Source organism: Coffea eugenioides, chromosome 6, assembly GCF_003713205.1.
Source record: "Coffea eugenioides isolate CCC68of chromosome 6, Ceug_1.0, whole genome shotgun sequence".
NCBI lineage: Eukaryota > Viridiplantae > Streptophyta > Magnoliopsida > Gentianales > Rubiaceae > Coffea > Coffea eugenioides.
This window is the reverse complement of record NC_040040.1, coordinates 20,869,816-20,891,881: the sequence shown is the minus strand read 5'-3', so window position 1 is coordinate 20,891,881 and position 22,066 is coordinate 20,869,816. Positions and strand designations below refer to the sequence as shown.

The 22,066-nt window shown below is 32.2% G+C and overlaps 1 protein-coding gene across 1 annotated transcript; it reads right to left on the bottom strand.

Annotated features, from left to right (window-relative positions):
* On the bottom strand, positions 1–15,185 carry LOC113775696 (DNA gyrase subunit B, chloroplastic/mitochondrial-like). The gene is made up of 21 exons (XM_027320677.1): positions 14,803–15,185; positions 14,240–14,369; positions 13,780–13,860; positions 13,571–13,684; positions 13,044–13,100; positions 12,060–12,161; positions 9,909–10,059; positions 9,712–9,788; positions 8,550–8,660; positions 6,031–6,101; positions 5,724–5,865; positions 5,003–5,098; positions 4,715–4,843; positions 4,461–4,575; positions 3,135–3,202; positions 2,115–2,228; positions 1,919–2,035; positions 1,699–1,752; positions 1,512–1,617; positions 844–974; positions 1–504 (listed from the first exon to the last, which is right to left on the bottom strand). Exons 1-21 carry the CDS (start codon positions 14,982–14,984, stop codon positions 436–438), a joined length of 2,217 nt encoding a protein of 738 aa, XP_027176478.1. The 5' UTR covers positions 14,985–15,185; the 3' UTR covers positions 1–435.
* Positions 15,186–22,066: the final 6,881 nt, after the last annotated feature.

Sequence of the window (22,066 nt, the reverse complement as noted above, 5' to 3'; positions counted from 1 at the left end):
AAAGCCAAGGAGAAAAGCACCTATTTCTTGAATATTATCCAAAGTCTAATGGGTAGGAAAATTAACATCATCTTTTCTAACAAATCAAGTATCAATTCTTTGGAGTAGGACATAGCTTGGTTACAGGGGGTAAAGACTAGATAAATTTCAGAGACAGAGAAAATAATTAGACACTAGGAAGCATTAGTGGGTGAGGAGTATCATTCTTGATTCATCTATTTTTCTCTGCAAAAGCAGCACATCAGCATAGACTCCTTGCTGGATCGGACAAGTAACAATTGCCAACCTAAAACAACTCACCATGCAAAACGAAAATGTCAACTGACAAGCTTTGCCGGAAGGGCCTGCAGACTTCTGCAGAAAAAGTTCTCCCAAGCTTCACACCACACAACATATATAGAATCAGTTAAACATTTTCCAGATCTGATTCTAATATCATATGTCCAGTTGATCAAGGTTGACCATGCTCATGGAGTTCTTTATAAGCTCTTTCCTCATGTCCACCTAGAAGAGTAGGCAGAGGAATGTGTCAAGACGAAAACTAGGGAAAAAAATTAACGAAGGTCCAAACTAATTAACAATTCCAGCCCTGAAGCAAATTCAGGATTGTACAAGAAAATGTCAGCACTATAATGCAAAAGCAACTTTTTTAAGTGCCGTTAGGACTAGCCCTGCATTTTCATGTTAGATACTGAATGCAAACTAGGACAAAAATCCACGCAAAATGCAACAGTGTAGAAGATCAAATGGATATTAATTGTCTTGCCAGTAGCTTATTATTGAAACATTATCTGACATTTATTGAAACACAAAAAAAAAAATTTTTGACATTAATCTGCTTACCTGACTACCCATGAGGGACGAGAAAACTACATTTGCTTCTGCTGCATCCTCTACCTTCAACTGTTTTAGCAGCCTTGTCTCTGGATTCATAGTTGTTTCCCACAGTTGCATTGGCATCATCTCTCCCAAGCCTGCAGTTTTTCCCGGGATTATGGCAACAATAAACAGTTGGATTTGGGATACAATTACAAGAACAAAATGGTAGAATGTCTGCTCACAAAAATTATGAAACATTTGAATGTTCTTTTCATACGCAGAATCATTTTTTTTTTCGGGTGCAGCAAACAAATATCACTATCATTTTCCAGAGGACTAGACAAATGTGGAAATCAAGTGTTTTAAAAGAATTAGTGTCCTTGTTTGATCTGGCACAATGAATTACAATTATCTACTTGTTTCTTCAGCAGTTAATATCAAAGACACATGTACAACAAGTTTCAATAGGTTTGCTGAAGATGCTGCTCTTATTGCGACCTACAGTATGTTTTAGTTCGCCTATATTCTAAATCAACTAAATCTTTCCCTCTATAGTGCAACCCATTTCTTGACATTAGAGCAACAAATCTTTACACTTATCCCATTGACAGCAAAGCTATGCATTATTAAGATATTCTCATGTAATCTTCCTGGGCTCACCATACACTTCCAAAATTAGTTTCAGCTTGTACCTTTGAATCTCTGAATGTTGTATGATGCGTTGGCAGGAAATGAACTCTGAAGTTTTTTCAATTCTGAATCATCATAGCAGTAGTATATTTGCTTTCCCCTCTCAACCTGAACATTTTAAAGGAAGGTGAAAATGAAACCTCTATTTACTGAAAATAAAGCTCATCAAAAGAATCGTCAGTGAGAAACCTTGTATAGAGGAGGGACACCAACATATATGCAGCCTTCATCAAACAATGCTTTCTGCAAGCAGTCAAAGATTTATTACGATGCCCAAGAATTTGATAAAGATAAACTTTTTACCATCAAACTCAATGCTCATTGTGATGCTTGAACTTTTGAATCCACTACACCATGACAATAGCCTGGACAGTCATGATTGCAATACAGTTCATATCACCTAACCTACCTCGTATCTAAAGAAAAAAGTCAGCAATAATGTTCGAATGTGAGCACCATCGACATCAGCATCTGTTAGAATTATGATTTTATGATATCGAAGAGCCTCCTTTTTGAAATCCTCTCCCTGAAAGATAAACTGTTGATTCAGAAAACACCAAATTTAGGTGGTCATGCAGAAAAGAGATTAAATGTCATATTATTACCTTCACACCAAGTCCTAGGCCAAGAATAAGATTCTGAATTTCTTCATTTTTGTACATTGCTGCTTCATCTTTCCTTTCAATGTTCAATATTTTACCTCTCAAAGGCAGAATGGCCTGCATTTCATTACAAACTACATTTAACACCCAACATGGTCTCTATCCAACATCAAAGCTGGGTCTTTAAAATGAAACACCAGAATCAACATGAAACCAAACATAACAACTGGGAGAGAATGCTGTAATCTTTTCTACAAATCACAAAAATATGAGGGTTCCTTTTTTTCAACCAAGTTTACCATAGCACTGTAGAAATCTCTATTAGTTCTTCATAAGAATTAGATAATTACATTCATGACATTCTCCCATCCAAATATTCTTTGAGATCACAAGTCCAAATCGTCCTTATATCTGGAATTTCCTAACTTCCAACATTTTGTATTTATATTAGCAGAAAGCAAGTTTGAGCATTCATCATTGCTCCAGTGTGAAGTAAAGTAATTCAATTGTCCTCCAAATTGGGACATACAGAACAATCTAATAATCTATATCCTGGATTAGAGGTGTAATACAAGAGCTTTACTTAGTCCTCAGAAAGAGAGGTCCTGTGGGGAACCAGGTTTTGTTATAATAAGGGTGGCAAAAAGACAAAGTAGGTCAGATTCTGGGCGGAGCAAAGAACTGCAGCTATCATTACTTAATTCCACTTAATTTCATCAGTTCAAGATTAATGGCATGCCCTAGGGAATGAGAAAACGCGCAAGTTCTTTTGAGCATCTGAACATAACGCTCCTGAGCCAATCCACCGTGGCTAACGTGCTTCTTCCTCGTCAAGTTTGTGGAATATGTGCATACACTACCAAACAAACAGACGAACAAACAAACAAACAAACCAACCAACCTTAGAAATTTTATTCCTAAAAAATAGAGGAAGTTCAGCTCTAAAATGATATATTTCTTCTCTGCTCTCCATACTATTTATTCAAAAAGGCATATTCCAGATTAAAAAGCTGAAATTTTCACCTGAAACCGCCGATCACGACCTTGTTTTGCACTTCCACCGGCTGAATCTCCCTCAACAATAAAAATCTCTGAAACGAACAAGAAATGCCAATATTTTTCTCATAAAACATGCACATGTATATCAAGGTGACATCCAACTTTAATTTTTTTTTAAACCCCTAGAAATGGAATCCCGAGATATGAAAAGTACATAGAAATCAAAGATGACTTTACCCATTGCTACTTCATTATCAGAATAGGACATCAAATTTTGCTATAAGCTGTCACAGATGTTGGATATAGTGGTTAAGAAAACACTCTGCACTTGGGTGGCCTGTTAAAATGCAGGTTGTAGAAAATAAATTACTAACCCCTGAAACTAGTAGGAAGTTTTAGAGGTGGCAAATTTCCTTTTTTTTTCCTTTTTTTCTTCTTCATCGTCTTCCTTTTTCTTCAAGTGATCAGTATCAATATGTTTACAGTCTCAACACTCATTAATAGAATGGTTCTATAGATAGTAACACTACACATAGAACGTCAAAACATAAGCGACTGTTCTCCAGACCTAAAAACAGTAATAACGTTGTTGAAGTGCCTACATTTTCACAAGAAGAATATAAAGATGGATATAGACAAGCCAATAACCAGCCATAAAGATGGATATAAGGTATATTCAAGTGAATCCAGAATGACTACTCAGTCTATTTTCCCAGCCAAAAAGACATGCCAATAACCAGAAAACACTTTGCACTTTGGTGGCATGTTAAAATGCAGGTTGTAGAAAATAAATTACTGAACTCTGAAACAACTTCAAATTTTTAGAGGTGGCAAAATTCTTTTTTTTTTCCATGTTTCTTCTTCTTCCTCCTCCTCCTCCTTTTTTGGTCAAAAAGAGGTGGCAAGTGATTTGTATCAATATGTTTGCATGTTTGCGGTCTCAACACTCATTAACAGAATGTTTCTATGGATAGCAATACTAAATGTTAGAACGTTCCCCCAAAAAAAAAAAGGAACGTCAAATATAAGCAACTGTTCTCCAGACCTCAGAAACAGTGACAACTTTGTTGAAGTTCCTAAATTTTAATGAGGAGAATATAAAGATGGATATAGAACAACCATACAGCAGGTATATCCTAGTGAGTCCAGAATGACTACTCAGTCATTTTCCCAGCCACAAAGACATGCCAAAAACTATATCCAATATCAAAACTTGATTTTAATGACATTTCAAAGAAGTACGCATAGCATTGACCAACTGCTTCATCCACAACTTCTGATATTATAGAAGAGGGAAGTAATAAGCAACACTTCAAACTTTAGAACTAAGTCAGATGAAATTTAACATACCAGATTCTTCGGGCTCTGAGGATGAACAATCAGCAAGCTTTCCAGGTAGAGAAGATGATTTCAATACACTTTTTTGTCTCACCAATTCCCTAGCCCTCTTCGCTGCGAGTGAAGCCTATACATGTAACAAGAGACAAGACTATAGTTAGAAATGGTAATAACACAAATTCTGAATTGGATATGAACAGGAAAGAGATTTGAGAACCTCCAGTTAGATAGCCAGCTAAACCTTCAACATGCATATTAAAGCACACCTTATAAGAATTAAGAGCCTTCAAAAGGATTGAATCAAGAACATCTGGATGCAACTCCAAGTATTCAGTAAGATACTCTTGAACAGATTGATCAACAACCCTCCGCACCTCTGGGTTTCCCAACCTTGTCTTCAAAAAAACAATGAACCGAAATTGGAAATGAAGCTCCAGTGGTTAAACTAAAATGGAGACAATTGTGTCAAGTTACATAGGAGGTGAAAAACATCTCTGGCCATTTTCTTCCCTGTTCGACAATCTGAAACCAAGAAGTTGAATAAAATAGAGTACCTTTGTTTGCCCTTCAAACTCTGGATTCAGAACTTTAACTGATATTACACAAGTTAATCCTTCCCTTACATGTTCACCACTTAAACTGATATCCTCCTGGAAAGGAGCAAATGATGCATTAGCAATAACCTTCAATTATATCCAGTGTACTAGATACTGCAGTTAGATGTATCTATGAATACACTTTCAAACGCACAAGAACTGCAGACATCAAGACTGCAAAATGTTTGACTTGTCATAATCATCTTGAATTAAGTAATGCAATAATTGTGTCCTTAATTGGTATTTGATAGACAGATTGAGCCATAGTACTAAAGAGGATATGTGCTCTTTTAACATGCTATCCGTTCATAAATGTTAAAAGGTTCCACATCCAAAAGGTACCGTTAAAGTGCTGAACAGGTCGACCATCCATATATGGGTTATGCTGGAATTCAAACTAAGTCATTAATCCAACAACTTAAAAACTCATCAAATATCATATAAACAAACATATATTTGGACAACAATGACATTGGTCAACATGCATGTGCAACCAGGTGAAAGATCCCCAGCAAAAAAATGTGCTGTCACACAATCACAGGCTAGTCCAATGTAGACAACCCCAAATAAAAATCATGAAAGAAAAAAGAGGTGATGAAAAGGAGTGAGAAGGAGAACACATGTTGCTTGAAAGTAAAAAATGGCTGATAAGAAACCTAGAATTTTTTGGCAACATCACCTTCATAATCTTCGACTTCTTTCCCATGTTGTTCAATGTCCTAGTCAGGGCAGCCTTGATGCCATCTATGTGAGTCCCACCATCATTTGTCCGGATGCTGTTGGCAAACCCATAAAGTCCTTCGTGATATCCATCTGAGCACCTAAGTAAATATTAGAGGAAATCAATTTAATAGTCCACTTCAATGGTTGGCAATTTTCTGCAACTAAGTTTAACTATAAATACATGAGATCTCTTAGGTTTTTTCAGATTCTTTAGCCCCATATACAAACAAAAACAAAAAAAAAGAAAAAGAAAACAATTTTACCACTGGAGAGCTGCATCAATTGTGATTCCATCTGCTTCTTTTCTGAAGCCAAATACATCATGGATAGGTTTCTGAAAAATGAATTCTTTAGTCAAACTACATCAAAACAGACATACAAGGGACAAATTAGAATTATGTTCTAAATAACTGAAACAATTAACATTGCAACCCGACCCCCAAACAAAAAAGCAAAAAGAAAAAAAAAATCCTTATTGTTGGCCAATTTGACCGAGCACATAACCTATAGGAGTGGTTTAGTGCACATATAATAGTAGCAAAAAAAAAAAAAAAAAAATCTTGTTTGTGCTGAAATAGTGCCTCCTAGGAGTAGGGCTGTCAACGGGCCGGGTCCGGGCCGGAATTCATTATTCCGGACCCGGACCCGAATTACTATGCCGGATCCGGATCCGACCCGTTTACCCGACGGGTCTTTTATCCTATGTTCCGGATCCGGATCCGGCGGGTCCGGATCCGGATCCGGGTCTACCCGAACAAATTTACCAAAATTTATAATTTCTAATAAAAATGAGAAAAAAATATATTTGTAAACTAATTTCTAACTAATGCAAAGAAAAAACCAAATAAGAAAAGAAATCAAATTAACTTTATTAAAATACATCACCCTAATCAAATTATATTGATAAATATATATTTTTTAAATTATTAATTCATTTATATCCGGATCCGGGTCTAATACGGGTCGGAATACTATATTCCGTATCCGACCCGTTTTTTTGTTTGACAAAACGGATCCGGATCCGGATCCGGGAAACGGAATTAAATCCCTACCCATACCCGCAATAATTTCACGGATCCGGTCCGGATCCGGGTCTAGACCCGACCCGTTGACAGGCCTACCTAGGAGCATACAGCAAGCTTGCTCTTCAGTCAATTTCTTGGGACCAAAAGTCCTCAAGACTTATTGCAATCTCATGAATGATATCATATGCAATTTGGTATTAGTCTCTGAATATTTTAGTTAAAATATTACTTCTGGACAACAGACAGGGAACCTATAGCGATGAAAACTGAGATAGGAAAACTTTGTCAGTAACTCCTATTAATTTCAAAAATAATATTTTCATTGGCCAACTTGGATATTTATTCGTGGTAGTATAATGAAAGCATATATATGATAAAAATCAGATAAACAGCATCACTATGCTAGATTTAACAGCTTCTAAATGCTATTAGCTCTTAAATGGAGGCCTGGGTTCGCATTTTTATTTAAAGAAATTACCTCTAAATAATACGATAAAAATCAGATAAACATGTATATGACAGAAAATCAGATCACAAATGGCATCAATATGGTGGATTTATCAGATTGTAATAAGCTATTAGCTCTGAAATGGAGGCCTAGTTTCTCATGTCTATTTAAAGCAATTACATCATAATAATGACACATAGCAGCAACACATGATTCAAGGAAAAAAAAATCAGATCACAAATGCCCAACGGTCCAAATCTTTGATTTAACAAATTAGAAGAACATAGAATTATTCTCAAATGGTCATTGCTTAGCAACAAATCACCATGCTAAATAAAACAGAAAAATGTTACAATTTTTGAATCGTCTACATTTACACTACGGTATCCCTATTGCACATTGAAACACCATTTTAAGTTTACCTTAGTGGCCATGTTACATTATTCTTCGGAAGAATTTAAGTTGCAAACTTTCCAAAAAAAACTCTCATTCCAAGAAATTGACTAATATATACTAATCCTGTAAAAGTATCTAGATACGGATAAGTCGGATAGAGAACTGCTTTAGGAATAAAAGATTACAAATCAAAAAAGCGATTCAGAACATGATGGAATACAGAAATAACAGAGTCATAGCATCCTCTAGATTCAAAGCCAAAAATCCACCAAGAATAAGAAGATACTTCTTTTGAAAAAATAAGAACCAAAAAAAGACAGATGGTTCTTCTTGTTATGAAGCATACAACATTTGCAGCCATGCAGCTAATATGTAGCAGCTGGTGTATATATAAAAAGCCAGCTGGTGACATGTATTCAGCCTAGAGACATTCTAAACACTGCCATATGGCATGAATGAAATTCCTGCAGAACTTTCAGATGGAAAAAAACATCACCAGGATTTATTTGTTTAAAGTGGAAAAAACAATCCCTTCCATCTCAACGCCCTAATTAGGGTTCCTATTCGATAACTGGGAAGTCAAATGCATGACTATCTTTATGGGTCACAGCCAGGTATAGGCTTCAAATATTCAGCAACAATGCAAAATTTGGATTTCTAAAACAAATATATTCAAGTAGGAAAAGGAGCTTAAAAGAATATATGTACACATGACAAGAAGTTAAATTACTAAAATTGAGTGCAATCACCTCTTCAAAACCTAAATCACTAATTCAAAGTTAAGATGAAATGCGCATAGGGAACCTCAACAATTGTTACTCCATCTAATATTCAAACAGCAAAAAAAAAAGTCAAAAAAGTGAATTGAAAAGCATTAACAGCATAGTACCTACAAAAAATTCAGGAATCATACCTTGTCGGTATTTAACCATTTCACATACTCAGCTAGCCCACCAGCATAAAAGTATTCATTGTATTGGATCTTTTCTGGCTCTATATCCTCTTTTTTTAGCGTAATTGTAAGCTGCAGGGTTGAGATAATCTTTAATAGAAAAGCCAAATTCCATAACACAAAAAAAAAAAGTACACACAAGGTAAAGTTAATAAAACTTGACAAAAGTATATTAGAGAAAGTAGAGTGATATTAGTCCTATAGAGGAATAACTGAAAAGGATTTTTTTTAAAAAAAAAGAAAAACCCTGTATCCCATATTTCCGTACAAGCATATATTTCAACCAAATTAGGCATACTGCAGCAAATCCCACCATATTAGGAAGAGGACACACTAAAAAAGGGGAAGCTTAAAACTGGGTTAATCTGACATATTAGGGATAACCCTCAACAGTAAATGTGCATGATGCACAAGGAAAGAATTACCGACAAAAACGAAAAACTAAAGTTGGTTAAGCCCACAAACTATTAAGAGGAAGCCATCGCGTACCAAGTTCAAAGGGAAATGCTTTCATTTACCTGTTGTGTCCAGGTACTTTTGAACAAGAATGGGATCCATGATCTCTCTCTCTCTCTCTCTCTCTCTCTCTCTCTCTCTCTCTCTCTCTCTGTTTTCTCTACCTCTCTCTACTAAAGTTGGTTGATACCACATTCTTTTGGGAGGAGGAGAGGGCAAAGGACCAAAAACTTTGATTTATCAGTTATGTCCAGGTAATTTTGAACAAAAGAGAGATCAGAGAGTCACGATGAGAGCTAAAACCCAAAAAAATCTCATTTAGCCGTTATGTGTCCAATGCTTTTGAACGAAAGAGAGATCAGAGAGATCCATCCTCTCCCTCTCTCTATCCCCGTGCTGTTAAGTGTCAGCATCAGTGTTCATGTGTCTCCTTGTGGAGTATAGGTATGAATTCACATCAATTGTTTTTGGCATCACTGCATAAGACTATTTTTCTATTGCCAAAATAGCAACTAGAAAATGCATCCAACAACTAAAATAGCAAAATTCCTACTCCAGAGACTACAAAATGCAAAATGTTCTCATGGGTTTATATTTCTAATTAGAAATGTCTACAACTTCCAAAGTTGGGGAAAGAATAATCAAAAGCTACAAATTATAGTTATACCTCAGGATTTAGAAAAGCAAGCTCCCTCAATCGTGCAGCAATAGTCTTATAATCAAATTGTATCTCAGATGTGAATACTGCAAAAATGTTTAAGAATCAACAATAAACCAAGAATTTTAAGGCCCAGTACAGGAGATAGATATTATCCTGAACAGATAGTAGCCACAAGTCAGAAAATTCTTGCACAAAATTCTAACCTTCCTGATCTGGCCAAAACTGAATCCGAGTCCCTCTATGATCTCTTGGTTCCGTGGGAAGCTCATGATAAATTAACGGTGTCACAGGCTTCCCACGTGAATATTTCTGACTGAATTCTTTCCCGTCACGCCAAACAGTCACTTCTAGAGCCTGTCAATAGATAATAATGGTAAAAGGAAATCAGGTCAGTTTCTTCAATTGAAACTGGTGAGCAACTATCCATACTCAATACAAAGCTGTTTCTGTATGTCCATCTATGTTTCAAAAGGAGAAAAAGCAAGCGTTTACAAAGTATAATTATCCTAATTAGGAGTCAGATTCCTTTCTCCCACAACCTCCCTACCCCATCCAGTGGCATCTTTCTCTCTAGGAAAAGAAAACCCAGGTTTGCTTGCATGGCTATCCCTAGGCCTGCCACAAACTAGGAGGGATATTGTCAACTTTGAATTTTTCAAATAACCTTAAAAATCAAAAAGGTTAATATGTTTCCAGATAGTTATGAGATACTAATTGTAGGCAAAAGAAAAAGAAAAAAAAGGAAGAAGAACGCATCCACAAAATAAGGGTTGTGCAATCATCAACACAAAAACGTAAGATAACCGTAACACCATCCAACTGCATGATATATAGTGCAATCTTCCAGTAAAATACAAAAGGTAGGAGAATTGTAAATTCGTCGAATTTCATGATTTACATAGCTAGTTAAGATTGCTTAAAAAACCTCAACAGAAGAAGAAGATAAAAGCACTATACAACTTTGTTCTTTGCTTTAAAGCACAGTCAAAAACAATTATCCAAGCAATAAACTGCAACTTTGACTTGCAATTCAGTATCTCAGTTAAATAAAGGAGATAATATTAGAAACCTCCCCTGAGGTTTATCTTGGTATCACTTGGCACCCCTAAGGTTTTAAAAATTCACTTACCTCCCTTCCTTTTGTTATTTGTATAACAAAATTTTTAAAAGCCCTAAACTACCCCTTCACTTGCTAAATAATAATATTCCTAAACCAATTTGTTCACTTCAAGAAAACCATCACCTAAAAAACAATCTCTTATAGTACTACCACATCATAATGCTATACCCCATAAAAAATAAGTTTTAAAAATAAAAAAGATATTTGAAAAGAAATACACTTGCCCCAATTTAACTCTATATGCTTAAAACCGATTTCCTATAAAATCCAACATTCTTTTTCAACTTCTTCTCAACCCTTGCCCAAACTATTAAATTATACCAATCATTATAAAAATTAACTCAAAATAAGCAAATAAATCATACCCCACTTTATCACAATCACAAAAAATAAAAGATAAACAAAATTTAATTTATTATAATTTACAAATAAAATATTGCATAGTCATCCAAAAAATGAGTAATAGAGAATGATGGCGAAAAAGGAAAAAGAAGTGACTTTCATTTCTTTTTTTTTTTAATTTTTGAGCTCCATTTATTTGATATGTGAATTATGTGTCAAGTGAGAGTTAATATAGTCTTTTTACAATTACTAGGAGAGGTAAGTGATATTTCAAAAACCTCAAGGGTGCCAAGTGATATTAAGAGAAACCTCAAGGGAGGTTTCTCATATTATCCCTAAATAAAGTCATTCTCTCTATTAGCTTTCACAAATACCATACCAAATCCCAAACAATCTACAGTCATAGTCTACGTGAGAAATAAGAAAAACACTAGAAAGTTGACTCTGCAGAACACAAAACTTCTCGGCAACAGCAAGAAAGAAGCATGGCAAAACCTAGACAGAAAGTACATTCTTCCTGATAAGTATACAGCATTTTACAATCGAGGAATCAAAAGGAATATATATTGAATTATATTGAATTAAAAAGCATTCTCTCTTAGAAATATATTGAATTAAAAGCAATCAATCAGTCCAGCTGGAGCCCACTAATTGCTTTCGAAGATTCGCACTAATATACTGCATAATTACAAGCTTCAAGCTCGTGATTGCTAAACAATGATAATATATCAGTGAAAGTGGAAGCAAACAAATGCAAATTACAACTTTAACATATGCCACTAGAAACTAAAGGCCCCCAAAACAATGAGTACAATACACACAACAAAAGATATATATGTCAATTACATGAAGGACCAGGACTAGAATGAAGCATAGTATCAGAGATGAATACCTCAGACAAAGCATTAACTACAGACAAGCCCACACCATGTAATCCTCCTGAGACACTATATCCACTATTGGAACCACCAAACTTGCCACCTGCATGCAGAACCTGCACCATGTAATGATTTTAAAAGCTATCCAGCAAATTCTGCAAAAATAGTTCTTCCACTCAGATCAAGATGCATTAGTTAAATGCAATATTAGAAAGAAGTCTACACAGGAATGCTTGTACATGGACATAGATAAGAATATGCAGCATTTACAAACATCATGCAGCAGATGACGTGATTAAAATCCATGTCTAATGTAGAAAATATTGAGTTCTATAATGCTTCATTTGTTTAACAGGAGAAGAAGAGAAAAGAAATGTTCTGGAGGTGAAATGGCCAGTTTCTTTCATTTGAGAGTTCCTTTCCATAAAATGGGAGGGATGACAAACTCCTTCCAATGCCTAAAAACTTGCTGCCCAAAACTGGGAAGAAAAGCACAGGAAAGAGGAGGGTACAAAATTTAAGTTTCCAATATGACTGCTTTACCCTTGAAAAAGTTGATACAGAATTCGTCAATGAGAGATGCCTCTCCAAAGTCTAAAAAAAGTTTCTCTTCTTTCTCAGTCCAAAAGACCCACCATTGTCCTTTCTTGTTATTCATCAGTAGTTTATCAACATCACACATATTACTCTATCATCAATTCCTTATGGCATTCTTTTCGAAAGATCATAGATGTGTTCTTTTAATTGTTGATAAATTGGGTTTCAAAAGAATAGACAACTAGCCATTTTCGTTTTCCCAAAAAACCACATTCGCTAATCAAATCTTGAGTCTGTATGACATGTTTGGTGTCTGCTGTTCAGCTAAAACAAAATATGATTAAAATTCTTCAAAGGGCTACATTCCAAGATCACAAAACCTAGAACTTCCACTATGTTCAACCAACTCTATCACTGAAATAACTTGGATACAAACACCAACAAAATTCTAGCAAAATTACCGTCAACACAGTTTCCAGGGAAGATTTTTTCGTCATCGGATGCAAGTCAGTTGGGATCTGCAGTGCAAAAGATATGTTAGAGCAAAAAAAAGTGTTCTACTAACTAAAAGAAAAAGCCACTTTTAATCAAGAGATACATTCTAAATCACAACCAAATTTAATCATATAGTAATGGTCCTCAAAGCCTATAAAAGAAAGGAATGTGGAAAGTGTTTCCATAAGTAGCATCAATTTCTTGGAAATGCGCATCAAAATTGAATCATAGAAGCCATTAAACAAATGCAGAGTTTATGAATAGATACAAATCGCTTATGTGTAGTGTGACATGCAACCAAAGTACGAGCATGTCTGGCATAATTGAACAGTAGCAAATTGCTTAAATTCCATGGGCTAAATGCTTCAGAATGGAAGCGATTATAAATCTCTACACCACAAATAACAAGGTTCTAGTGAATGATCATAACAACTAAACATAAACATAGCCTAAATCACATTTTTGCGAAAAAGGTACTATCAACATTTCTTACCCCACGCCCATTATCTGTGATGCTCACTGAATTGTCAGAAAGCAGGACGACATCCACTTTTGAAGCAAAACCTGCCTGTGCCTCATCAATGGCATTATCTAAGATCTCATAAACCTAGACAGGAACACATGGACAGCAATCATTTCAAGTTAGCATGTACCTAAAGCAACAAATTTACGCGTCACAAACAAATGAGGAAAAGAAGGTACCAATTGGTGAAGCCCACGAAAGCCAGTGCTCCCAATATACATTCCTGGTCTTTTCCTCACAGGATCCAAACCCTCCAAAACCTGAAAACCCATTGCACTCAGTAATTGCTTAACGGAATTAATTTTGATGAAATCATATATGTCTCATTTAAGGTCCTATTGAAGCTCAACGATCAAAAACAAAATATTCACAACTGCATTGCACAGTTTCTTCCCCATATAAATTTCCACCAAAGTATATTCAAAATAGAACCAAAACTTTTCCCCCAAATGAATATAACAGGGTCCTAATCATTTCATTCAGTATCCAACTACTAAAACGGCTTCTATATATTTAAAATCAAAAGCTCTCCACTGTTATATAACAATGCAGTGGGCAACACTCAAAAGTGAAAGGAGAAGACAGGAGTAAGCACGCAAAAGAAAATAAATAAATAAATAAGGGATTAGTTTAATTGACCTGAATTTGTTCAGAACCATAAGCACTGGAACTTTTAGTCCCTTGAAATGCTTCGGTGGACATAAATGCTCTCGGGCACGCAACATTTTCCGCCAAATTCTGGTTTGAAAGACTAAATCTAATTCTCCGCCTAAACAACACGGAACAGTTTCAAGTTATAACAACAACAAACAGCTAAAACTAATTAAATCAGATTAAACACAAGTGCAAAAACCCTCTAGGAACTTCCATATAAACTTTAGCAACCCAACAGAACACTGTCTCTAAACTATCAAAGTAAGCCCTTTACATATTTCAACTCCAATGAAAAAAATTAACTGAAAAAACAACCAAGAATAGAATTTTTTAGGAAAAAAAAAGAAGATTAAACATATTCTTTTGCCATTTAAGTTCTTAAAAAAAACTTCTGTATTCCAGGCAACCCTCATTGAACTACTTGAGTCGATATAATAGAAAAGGGAAAAGGAAAACAGAACTGAACAAATAGGAAAGGGAAAAGGAAAACAGAACTGAACAAATAGGAAAGGGAAAAGGAAAACAGAACTGAACAGAAAAATCAGTACCTGAGGTAAAGTGGGAAGGAGAGGTGGGGATAGGAGTGGGGAGAAAGAGGGAAGAAGGTAGTAGTATTGGAGGTGCTTTGGGAGTGAAAACCAGAGGAAAAAGCGGAAGATAAGAAGGCGGAAGCAGAGGCCATTCTCCTAGTATAGTAGTACAAAAAAGCTGGCTTCACAAGAAGACCCATTTCACATTACGAACTTCCTCGGCGCTTCACCAACTTTTCTGTTCACGCTTTCCGAAGACCCACTGCCCTGTGCAAAAGGAGGAGGAGGAGGAGGCTTGGAAACTGAGGGGAAGGGAAAAGGGGAAGTTTCGACTTTCGATGGCTTTCTGAAAAAGAAAACAGGAGATAAAATAGAGGCAGAGAAGAGATGGCGCCTTTGGGTTTTGGGAGTGACTTCGGACTTTGGGGCTGAGTTTTTTGGGTTTTTCGGTTCAATTAAAAGGCTCGCAGCTCGCATGGATTACTTGTTTTTTTGACTCCATATGCATTAGGATTAAGTACCAGTGTTTTTTAAAAATTTTATTGTAACTATTTATATAAAACAAATTTGAAAATCTTACTATGACATTGTATATGAAAATTTTTTAGAATGTACTTTGAAGGCTTTTGAAAATATTTTTTAGAATGTATTTTGAAATATTTTTAAAATTTAAAATTTTTTAAAGTCTTTTTTAAAAATTAAACATCACCCTCAAGCATTAGCTACTACCGCAGTACCGCCAACACCTCCAACCCCTCCTTCCTCCTTCCTCCTTCCTCCTTCCCATCCTCTCCCTCTCCCCTTCCTTCCTTCCCCTCCCCTATTTCCTTCTCCTCTCCTGTCATTCCTTTCCCCGTTCCCTCTCCCCTTCCCCCTTCTGGTCACAGTCAAACCAGAGGAGGAAAGGGTTCAAAGATTATTAAAATTATCATAGTTGAAGGGAGTATTTATTTATATTAATTTTAGAAGATTAATCATCACCATGACACTTTTACGGTCATATAGTTTTTATCTTAGTTAAAATATTTATTGAATTATTATAATTGGTACACTGACGTGGCCATAATCATAATTCTTAAATTTATTTAATAAGAATCTTAAAATTTTGTCTTTTATAATTGTATTGTACAGTCACCTGTCCAAAGGTGATAATTATGTATATCAATTCTAGAAGGGTTGAGTGTATAGTGAGGGAAAAATATGGCTGCGTTTGGATTGAGTGTTTTTGCACCTGTTTTTTAAAAACTGTTTTTCACATTCCAAATGCTACAGTAATGTGTATTTCAAAAACAACTTCAAAAACACCCATATCCAAACAATATATCAAAAACAACTCCAAATATATTTCAATTATGTATATTTAATTTGTATATTTTAATTATGTATTTTAATATGTATATTTCAATTATATTTTAATATATTTTAATATGTATATTTCAATTATATTTTAATATATTTTAATATGTATATTTCAATTATATTTTAATATATTTTAATATGTATATTTCAATTATGTATATTATATATATATTATATTAATATAAATATATTTATTTCAATTATGTATAATATTATATATATTATATCAATTGAAATAAATATTATATATTTATATAAATACATTTATTTATATATAAATTTATAAATATATTTATTCAATTTTGTTTTATAATATATATTAATATATATATTTCAATTATGTATATTATACATAAATTATATTAATAATAATGTATATTATATATATTATACATTTCTAATATTATATATTTATACATACATATTATAAATATTTTATTTTATTTATAATATATTTTTATATATTTATAATATATTTACATAAATATTAAATGTTATATAAATTATATATAATATAATGTATAATATATTATACATTTAAATAAATGTACATTTATACATAATATAATAAATATTTATGTCTATTTATAATATACATTTATATTATGTATAATATATAATATAATACATTTATACATTTATATTAATATACATAATATTAATTTTACATTTATACATAATATTAATACATGTATACATTTATATTAATTATATTAATACATTTCTACATAATATTAATATATATTTATAATTTATTAATTTATACATTTATATAATATTCATTTATAATTTATACATTTTTAATAATATACACTTATACATTTAAATATACATTTATATTATGTATTATATATATTTATACATTTATATTAATATACATAATATTAATTTTACATTTATACATAATATCAATACATATATACATTTATATTAATTATATAAATACATTTCTACATAATATTAATATATATTTATAATATATTAATTTATACATTTATAATATTCATTTATAATTTATACATTTATAATAATATACACTTATAATTTATAATATATTTATAATATTCATTTATAATAATATACAGTTATACATTTATAAATATATTTATATTATGTATTATATATAATATAATACATTTATACATTTTTATATGAATATATAAATATATTTATTTATAAATATCTATAAATGTATTATAAATGCATAAATGCATATTTATATAAAATTATAAAATTTATAATTTATAATTTATACATTTATATAATATTCATTTATAATTTATTCATTTATAATAATATACATCTATACATTTGTAAATATAAATGGATTATAAATGCATAAATGTATATTTATATAAAAATATAAAAATTATAATATTCTAAAAATACTCAAAAATATGTTTCCAAAATACCTCTAAAAATAATCCAAAAAAATCTACAGTAAAAGTTTTTCATATAGTTTTTGAAAAACAACCCCAAAAACAACTAATCCAAACGGACTTGTTTTTCAGATTCAAAATGCTACAGTGGTGTTTTTGAAAAACAAACCCAAAAACATCTAATCCAAACGGAGCCTATGACTTCCAAATGGTCTGTCTGTTTGAAGTATATCAATTCTTCTTAAATTATCTCATGGTTTCATTTGAATGGAAGGTTTATACTATCCAAAGGGTACTTTTCAGAATTATATTTTAACTCCCACATGATATTGCCATTAGTTGTTCACATGCCACTATTGCAAAAGCTGTGTGATAGTCTTCATAAATAATTATTTTAAAGTTTGTAATATTTGTGTGAATAATTATTATTTTCTTGATGATTTGTATGGCAATATTATTTTGAGATGAAAAAGTAAACTTGAGTTTAACACTTGGCTTGGTTGATCTTGTTTTCAATATTACACTTTAATATTAAAAGGTCCTGTTTTCAAGAATAAATTAAAATATTAAGATTATGTAGAAATTTATCCTTTGGCCTTTTGTCAAAGTACCATGGTAATTCAAACTTTTGATTAAAATTTTGTTTGAACCCATTGATCAACAATTTTAAGAGCATCGAAAATCTAAAACTAGATCATTTGGGAAGAACTTTTCTTATGAATATTATACAGTGCACATTGTTGTTAGTTTTTCTGTTTACAAAATTTAAAAGGTCTACTTTCTTATAGTACTCTTAAGTTTAATTTCACGTCCAAACAACTAATTAAAGCGTTAATAAGCAGTTGACATATATCTTTCAATACAAATAAATATTAAATGAGAAAAGTTTTACTAAATATCAATTTTACAGTGATCCAAGGTTTATGAGTTCAAGTTGTATGGAAAATTAACATAAATACTTTATTTTTCTTTTGTTTATTTTGAATCCTTAATTTGTTAGTTGATATTTCACCTAACTTTTAGGATTTGATGGTAGAATTTTGTCCTTGGTTATTTCCATCAAGAGTGTATAAGCAAGCAAAAGTCAAATAAAGAGGAAGTAATGTTAATTATGTTAATTTTTAAAGGCATGGATTTTCAATCAATAAAGATTATCTAATTAATGCCTACTTGTTTTGGACCCCCTATTACTTACCTTATACGGTGAAAACGTTGTCACCTCTGTAATAATTTTAGGGTCAACTAGAATTTAAATAGTGGAAAACAATTGGACAAGTTTTAAATTGTTGGTTATAGTGATAATTCGAGCATTTACCAATATTGCTACAGGGAACGTTTTGATTGATATTCAATTTACTATCCTGAGTGTAATTGCTCAATGAAAATTCTTGACATTCTAAATGAGTAGTGTGGTCAAGTGATCTAAAGAATACTCATAAATATATAGTCAAGTGCATGGTGAATAGTATTTTTTCTAAATCTTTTAAAGTAGAAGATGATATATATAGTCACATCTATCTTAAGAATGTCCAATATTTTTATTTCAAAATTTCCTGATGAGATTTAGATTTGGGAAAATATTCAAACTTGTTATGTTTAGAATTTTTTAGTTCAGAAAGATTATATTTTCAAGAGAAACATGGACCTTGTGTCATATTTGTTGTGTTTTTGTAATTAGGCTTTTGAAGGGTGATTACGGTGTAACAGTATTATTTTCAATATAGCATTCGAGATCATTCTCATGGCTTGTGGGGGCAAATTTATTTTGCTCATTTTTTATTCAATTAGCTAGCTAAAATTGAAATTTTGTGTAGTTAAAGATTATATTCCAAGAACTTTGGTGTGAAAAATTTTAGAGAGCTAATATACTTTTGACATAGTAAAATAAAGAATGATTGGGACCATGTTTCACATTGATCATACCCTTAAAGTTAAATGCGAAACTACATGTCAATTTATCTCAAATGGTTGAAGATAAATTGGAGTTAAAGATAATACAGTGAAAGTGAACTTTAAAATTTTCATATGAAATTTGATACAGCTTGTAATGAGTAATTTTTTATATTGGTTTCTTATATAAAGTCTAATATTGCCTATGTAGGAATTGCATGGCAAATAATATTTGTCAAATATAGGTCAATGTTTTGGATGTTTGCTAATGAAATAATAAAGTTTTTAAGAAACTAAAGAACACTTGTTTTTTTTTAGCATTCTGAAATCTTAAGTGTAGTTTCGACAGATACTACATATACCAGTCTTATGAGCGACTAAATTATTTAAAATTCTCTAGAATGAAAGTTGTGTTTGTCTTAACTATAATACTCAAAGAGCTCACATTGAGCAAGTTTGTTGGTTTAAGTTTGTTTTATTACCTCTCTAGTCAAGTTTGATGTTTCACTACTATGTTCTCGACAATGAGCACTAAATTTTGGATTGTCTAATATAGATGTTTACAATTTTTTTTATATAGTTTTTGCAATTCTATAAAGTAAAGTAAGAGAATGGATTGATAAGTGTAATGTTTATAAATTCATTATAATGATTGTTTAGTAATTATTAACCAAGTTGCTTATACTATAATAGTTTAACAAGTATGTTGATTAACACATGGTATCCTCAGTACCACTTTTTCGAGTTTATTGCCAAAATAACTCTTCTTTTGAAACATATACCCAAAGTAACCTAATTTTAAAATTTATTACCTTTATAATTCTTTTTTTTCCACATAGGTTGCATATGTGGTAGGATAGAGATAGAGGCACATACTATCTCTCTTTCCCAATTAATATCTTCCCTGATTCTCTCTCTGAACCTACCCACTTTTTTTTCCTTTATTATTTTTTGTCCTTTCGTTATTTTTCCTTGTCAAATGTAATTGTTAAAAGTCAATATTTATATTAACAACATCTAAAACTTCATTATCATTCCTGATATTGTATCTGTAGCTGAAAATATTCTCCTCGAATTGATAATTTCAAGGTAAATGAAGATTATTCTCTTGTCTTTTCTGTTGTGCAGTTTTTGGAACATTCCTATGGCCTTCAAAAAATTTTGAATACTAATTGCTTTAACAAATGATTTCTCACACCGTGTGCTTGATAAAATGTCTAAGAGGAAAATTACGTAACAACATAAATTCATGCTCAATATAAGCATGTTCATTTGTAGTGCCTCTCTATCACATAATCAAATAATCTCGTATACTTGAAGTATTTTTTCACATTTATTCAACATCAATTAATGGCTTGTGTTACTTTTGAGAAACTTTAGCATTATCTTAATTGCAATAGTTTGATTACTTTTTGTAAAAGTACTTTTCAAGGAGTAGAAAGCATAACATAAACAAATATGATAACCTTGAAGTTTTTTAACTTTTTCTTATTATTGCTTATAATGTTCATTGCAATTTTTGTATTTTGCAAATTTATTTTTGAAAAAATATATGCAATAAGTTTGACACATTTAAAAAAATTGTAGAGAGCAATAATAGCAAGGTCAATAATGGTAAAATTTATTTTAAATAATTATAAGGAAATTATCAAAGTTATGAAATTTTCTTGTGCCTCTATAATAAAACAGTTTAAATTTTTAGTTTTTATTGGAAACTATAAACTAGATTAAAGCTTTCCTTTCTTGTTATCCTACATGGCAATCAGGGTAATTAGGTGGCAACAATAACATCGATTTGAGAATAAAATTTGTGAAAGTGAATCACATTGGGAATATTTTTTAGAAAGAGTGTTATTTTGGCAAAAAAACTCCACTTTTTCAGTGGCAATTCAGTGCCACTTCTATATTTATGCCAAGTGTCCTGTTTATTTAATTTATCATATGTTGTTTATTTAAATTTCTTCTACCATCACGTAATAAGTGGGATTGGTACTGGATTTGACATCGAGTAGTGGCATAGAGGATCCCAACTGGTTAAATATGTGATATGTTAGATCCGGTTCTATTTGGCCGGTGGGAATTATAAATAACTCATAACTCTCACCTGTACAATTTACAATTGTTTAAGTTGATAAAGTTTCACTCCCTGATTTATGCCATTGTGAATATAATTGCTCCTAAATATGCACATTCAAGGATTATACTGCATATATAAGCTCATATAAATTGTTTCATTCATGAAGTGGCTTTGGTTTAGAAGCAGTTAAGGGGATGAAATTCCCACACATGCTCGCTTTGTGAAGTGACTTCAGTTTAGAAGCACAAAAGGGGACCCGAGTCCTATGCAGAGTCAGTTAAAAACTATATGGTGGACTGAATATAATTTTGACTTGATTATATTACTCTTGGATTAGGTGAATCAGGTCACACTACACTTTATCACATGGTGGAATTTATGCCGATGAAGTACTAGTATTTGTAATTGTAGAGGTTCTAGATCAATAAATGATGTAAAGACATCTATAGTTCGATACAAGTGTTCTTACTGGATGAAATTTTGGACTGAGATGCTTTCTTATAATGCCATTAAAGTTATCTTTAACTCGAGAGCCATTTTCTAAAACTAATCTAAAATTTTTCATTTCAAATGCTTT

Excerpts from the sequence above, each read along its gene's own strand:
- LOC113775696 (XM_027320677.1), bottom strand. The coding sequence starts at position 14,984 with ATGGGTCTTCTTGTGAAGCCAGCTTTTTTGTACTACTATACTAGGAGA. Across the intron at positions 13,101-13,570 it reads TCACAGATAATGGGCGTGGG|ATCCCAACTGACTTGCATCC; the intron begins GTAAGAAATGTT and ends TTTGCACTGCAG. Across the intron at positions 1,753-1,918 it reads CTTTTTTCTTTAGATACGAG|AAAGCATTGTTTGATGAAGG; the intron begins GTAGGTTAGGTG and ends GACTGCTTGCAG.